At 42.4% G+C, this 5,516-nt stretch overlaps 1 protein-coding gene across 1 annotated transcript in view; it reads right to left on the bottom strand.

The window, feature by feature from the left end:
- Window positions 1-4,894: 4,894 nt before the first annotated feature.
- Window positions 4,895-5,516, bottom strand: part of T265_12780 (hypothetical protein) — a gene marked incomplete at both ends in the record, with an annotated part of 10,826 nt that continues 10,204 nt past the window's right edge. Inside the window, one exon of the mRNA XM_009165399.1 lies at window positions 4,895-5,182. Within this exon, the coding sequence (XP_009163663.1) occupies window positions 4,895-5,182 (288 nt within the window). The remainder of the gene's footprint in view (window positions 5,183-5,516) is intronic.

Genomic DNA, 5,516 nt, shown 5'->3' with positions numbered 1-5,516 from the left:
CTCAGATTGTTTTAGATAATCAATGTTGTTCATGACAGCAGTGGCCTTACCTATATCCGCCTGTGTAATCAATATTTTGTCCACTTGTTTTAGGGTGCTTAACACTCTCTGGTCTGCTTATGTGACATCCAGAGCTACAGATTGTTGGAAATTTAGGACTGTGGCCAGGAGAACCCGTAGGTTCTAGGCAATCGTAAGCTAAATTTTTCGAAGCAGTTTCAATCCTAGGGATTATTTCCCCCACTTTTATCACCCTTTCACCTACCGGAAAACACAACCCCTTCTCTACCAGACAACGCTTAGCGGTGTATTTGACAAAGTAGCCACTCTGCAGTATTTAGTATGTAACCCACACCCCGTCATTGGCTCACTGGAAGGCTGGGTCTTGAAAGGTAGCTTTTCAAACTTACGTATTTTTCTCTTTTAGAAGTTCCTTCTTTGCACGTCTTTCACTTTTGCTGCTTTGATTTTGAGTAACTGGAAGTCTAAAAAACCAAATGCAATAAAATGAATTTGAAATTCCTCTAACCCATTAACCGTAAGACTTAGGCAAACACATTAATCAATAAGAACCTTCAATTGAAATTCAACACTGAAAAAGTTTTATGATTGGTTCCCCGTCTTCCTAGAATCTTGGACAACTTAATGACCCGCTCACTTGTTCTGATGAAGATTTTGTGCTACAATCAAAACCTCGCTCAGTTATGAACTACCAATTGCTTATCAAAGCCTTCTGGAACAAGTGCGATTTTAGCTGTGTAGCAACTTGATCATGTCATGCTCATACAATTCACATGTGAGATCCACGCTGCTTCGGGACAGAGGCCATAACTCGCATACTTCTCAGCACTACGGTTTAAAATTTTCGACCTTCCCAAGTCTTCCACTGCCCTCAGTAAGACAGTTTTATTCCAACCCCTTTGGGTTGTTGTTCGACTGGTTGTTATCCACGATTGTTTATCTAGAACACTTCGGTAGTAAAGAATCTTTGAACGAAAACTTTCGACACAATACATACAGACGCGTTACATACCCATTACTATTGTTAATCAATAGGAATATAACAGTTGGACAAGCCGCTAAGTTTGTGTGACCAGAATTTAAGCAACTTGCACGTATGCCTGAACCACGGTTCCAACTGAAAAATGAATTTCAACAGTGGCGAACGGTAAGGCTTTCGTGTTCTTCCCGTCAACTATGTACACCTCCGATGATCAAGATATGAATAAATAGTTAATTAAACCGCCAAGATTGGTTGATGAGTTATCAAAGGGAAGTCATGAACAATTGGGTGTTGGCAAATCACAAGTGATATCTTGGATAATGTAGGACAATTGAGCTGCCGGGACAGCGTTCAGCTGTTCAGCTGTAGCACCCTTCTAGTGCCTAGCTGCCATGCCACCCGAAGGAAGCACGAGGGCTCGGATACTGCCAGGTTGCCCAAGCCTAGACAGGGGAAGTCGAGTGGCGGAGGTCGGATTCGAACCACGGACCTTCCGGTCCGTAAATTCGCGCTCTAACCACTTGGGCCATCTCGCCCCCGGGACAGTCGATGAGTGTCACATGAAGTCACAGTGCAGGTCGTTGCAAATAAATTGCGACTTCGTTGGCTGCTGTCAAGTGAAGCCTTTGGATTAATGCCGGTAGTCTACAACGGATAAAGTAGATGATGTGGAACGGATTGCCTGGGTTGACAATGTGAGCAGTTTCACTGAAGTGGATCGCAGTCGAGCTTTTATCCCAACTGTCGAATCTAACAAAATGGCTTTCCAGACGCCCTCCTAGCAAATTACTTCATTGTAATTCCAATATGTCCCGCTGAAAAACAGCAGGAGAAGGAATACCATCATATTTGTGACGGGGAGTGGTGCCTTGTTATTAAGTTTCAGTTTGAGCAGAGTTGGTTGTAGACCGTCAGCACAAAATCTCAGCCGAAATCATGCGTTGTGTGGTTCCAAACGAGCGACGATTGACGATGTTTGTCAACAGACCGCCTCTACAGGGTAGACCAAGGTAGATTGGCTTCTTTGCAGTGGTTGTAACAGAAGGGTCGGATAGGATACTCAAATATATTCTTCGCTATAAACCTATCTAGATAAACTTGAGCAATAGGTTAGAAACACGCTTCAGTTCAGCGTTCAGATTATGAGCAGAGCAGATTAGCCTTGATTGGTTCGCCAGAGAGAAATTCAGGATTCGTTTTTGCCTCCATGGCACAAATTTTTAGGTTTTCCCTACTGTTGGGTCCACGTGGGCTTTCTGTAGACAAATCCTTGGATCGAACCTGTGGATAATCTGAGTGATTTAGCGTCGTCATTTTCGGCATGAAAAGTAACCTGAATTGAGGGATGTGTTTCGCTAACACTGCTTCGGAGAGCGCCTATTTCTGAGCTGTTTGATACAAGCACAAAAATACCATCTACGTGCCATCGATTAGAATTGGTACATATGATCTTCCCATTTTGTCAGCAAAGTTGAACTTTTTCACATAAATGTGTCACTGAATGGAGGACTAAGAGAAGAACCGATGGCTCAGGGACTGTCATTATCGATCTCACGAGGCTGCCTGATTACAGGCAAAGCAGTTGCGGTTCGACTGCAGAATCCGACGCCGTGCTTTCAAAGTGATTCGTACAAACTATGAATCTCCCTTGCCCGCATGAGAATTATCGATTATCCCAATCATCGATAGCTCTTTAGATCAACTTAGACCATCCAGCTTCATGTCTGTGACGGACATGCTGCAGCGAGAGCCTAGATTGCATGTTCCTAGAAGGCCGGATGTGTTCTCGCAGGTTCTGCCACCCACTTTATAATGTGTGAATTTTAGCTATATGTGACCAGTCCAACTTAATGCATAACACACTTGGATAAACTGGTTCAATATGGAATCAAAGATGAAGCTGGAGGTGATGTGTACATATGTCCTACTAAATTAATCTAATTTTTCCGTCAATTTCAAAGCTTTGCTTTACACATCTGACGAAGAAAACCAAGGGTTAGTTTGCCGAAACACTGTGAAGACCACGTAAATAGCAGCCAGAATACAATTTATTGTAAAGCCTTATGGCTGACATATTTGTTCGACATTTCCTTCATATGACACTACTCATGAGGTTGGGGAAAATGTTTGGTTAGTGGCTCCAGTTTTTCGTGGAATCAACGCATTGGATTGGTACTCTATTTTTGACAAGCTGTTCTTCACTCAAACACAAAACTGGAAGCATGGGGCCATACATTCTCATTTGAAAATTAATATGCTAATAACATGAGTTCCAAATGATATATATATATATGTATATAATGTGAAGCACTCGACAGCCTTCAGCTTATGTTGAAATAAAATTCCGTTTTTTCATCAAACAGTGTGCCCATCAGTCCCTCTTCCTTACAAAAAATCATTACAAGTCCCTCCGTTCACTGCAGAGGATCTTCCTTAATGTGTATCCTGCTGTACAAAACTTTGAGTTTTCTACGGACACAGGAATTCTAAGTAACTATTGTTCGTCGGATATTTTCACTCACGGTATTTTCACTCACGTAACAATTCCTCGGACCAGGTCAGGTTGGCCGCTTTGTCAAGCCGACGGCGTTCCCCCATTATATATGCTGTGCTTTGTGTCAAACCTAGAAGTCCCAACGAAATTCACCAAAAGTGGCCTTCGGTTACTTCCCTATAATCACATCTTTCGTATCGTCTGCGGAGCGATAGTAGAGGAATACTGTTACACTGAGATATTACTGTTCAAAGTGATGTGTCTGCTGGTGAATCAAACGTTCAATTGCAGTATTTTGAGTGTTGCTCAACCCCGAGGCCATTGGTGTGTGTTTTATCTAAACAGCTTCCGTAAGACCCTACCCACACTTACTTTACAGCGTCTGGAAGAACCGTGCTCATGTTCACAAACTTCAATAGAAGTAAACAATGTGGAAGTGGTTTTTTGCTGTAAAGCATCAGAAAATTCGTTAGGCTTTAGTCCAATGGGTAGGAAGCCGCGTCAAGCGGTTCTTCTGGAGATGTCTTTGGAAGCTGTCAAACTGCTACACGTTTGAAAATTGCCCATTTATTACAGCACATAGAGTAGAATTTTCTTTTAGTCAGAAACAAAGCATCCCTGTTTAACATGGTTTTTGTAACTTGATGTTGTTTCAAGAAGTTCAGCCCAAGCAGATGGCTGCGGTGTTAATCTGATTAATTGAAGGCGTTCAACAGCTACGGAATCCTACCGGTTGGCTGGATCTTCTCACGTCACAGGTGAAATGTTATTGAAGATACTGTAACAAAAGCGTGTATACGGTTACGGAGGGCTCTAGAGCGGCTTTCCACCAGTTGTTCACTATCGGGTTCATCAAGTATGCTTATTTCTACATAATCCATGTGCACTGTGCAAGTATGCAAAGATGAGCTTAGAATTTCAAGGAATCGTCGAGTCCATGAGTTTTCGTTCGCAGAAGAAGAACACCATTAAAGTACAAGGGTGTTGTTTAGATATATAATTGAAAGTTCTTTGTCATAAACCTTTTCACAATAGGAACATTCATATATATATATATATATATAGTTGCGTTAGTCAAGCAATACTAAATATATACTTGGTGACGATTTCAACCGTCTGGCTGCGCATCACTTAAACCTATTTACCCCCGTTGTTGGTTAGCACACTGTGTAAATGAGAGAAGGGGTTTAGGACACTGTTCATTTCATTGTGAGAAAAACTCGTACATTAGAGTGTAAAGCGGCGAACAGGAAAGACATCTACCAGGAAGAATATAAATTACAGCAAACGCTAGGTTGACAAAAGTCCTTCAAATGTTTTTAAACAGAAGTACATAGTCGCACCACGCAAATCAACGATTTCCACGTGACTCAAATGCCTCATTTCCACAGAACAGCTCACTTCTTTGGCCTGAAGGAATCAAGCCACTCCATGGCTAATGGGAATACAATGGTTGAATTTTGTTCGGTTGCAATCGTAGCCAGTGTTTGTAGATAACGAAGATGTAAGGCAACCGGAGTGGCACTCATCTTAAGTGCCGCTTCGCGTAGCATCTCTGATGCATCCAGTTCGCCTTTGGCCGCGATCACTTTGGCACTAGCAGCCCTGGCAGCCTGAGCCTCGGCGGCCATTGCTCGTTGCATATCCTGAGGCAGAGATACGTCCTTTATTTCAACACGCTCCACCTGAAATTGAAATGATAAACGAAAATCCGTCTAAATTCAAGTTCAAGGTGAGTAAGTCTACTCTGTCTTTAAGGCGTTCGTTTAAGGAGAAAGCGTTTCGAATACAAGACGGTAGATCTAGTCCGATGGACGGGTGCTGTTTTAAAGAAACATCTGATATTTGTCGAGTTACATACAGTACGTAAAAATCCGGTTTTGTAAGTGAAACTACTTTGCAAGGTTCAGGATGAACTTCTGTTTTCTGGAAATGGCGTTTATTCAGGGCTAGGCCATTCAATTGTCTTGTCCGGAGAAACTAAATGATTAAAGGACTCGCCATCGTCGACGGCCGCAA

This window comes from Opisthorchis viverrini (assembly GCF_000715545.1).
Source record: "Opisthorchis viverrini unplaced genomic scaffold opera_v5_14, whole genome shotgun sequence".
Lineage (NCBI taxonomy): Eukaryota > Metazoa > Platyhelminthes > Trematoda > Opisthorchiida > Opisthorchiidae > Opisthorchis > Opisthorchis viverrini.
The sequence above is the reverse complement of the archived record's forward strand: the minus strand, read 5'-3'. Positions and strand labels throughout refer to the sequence as shown.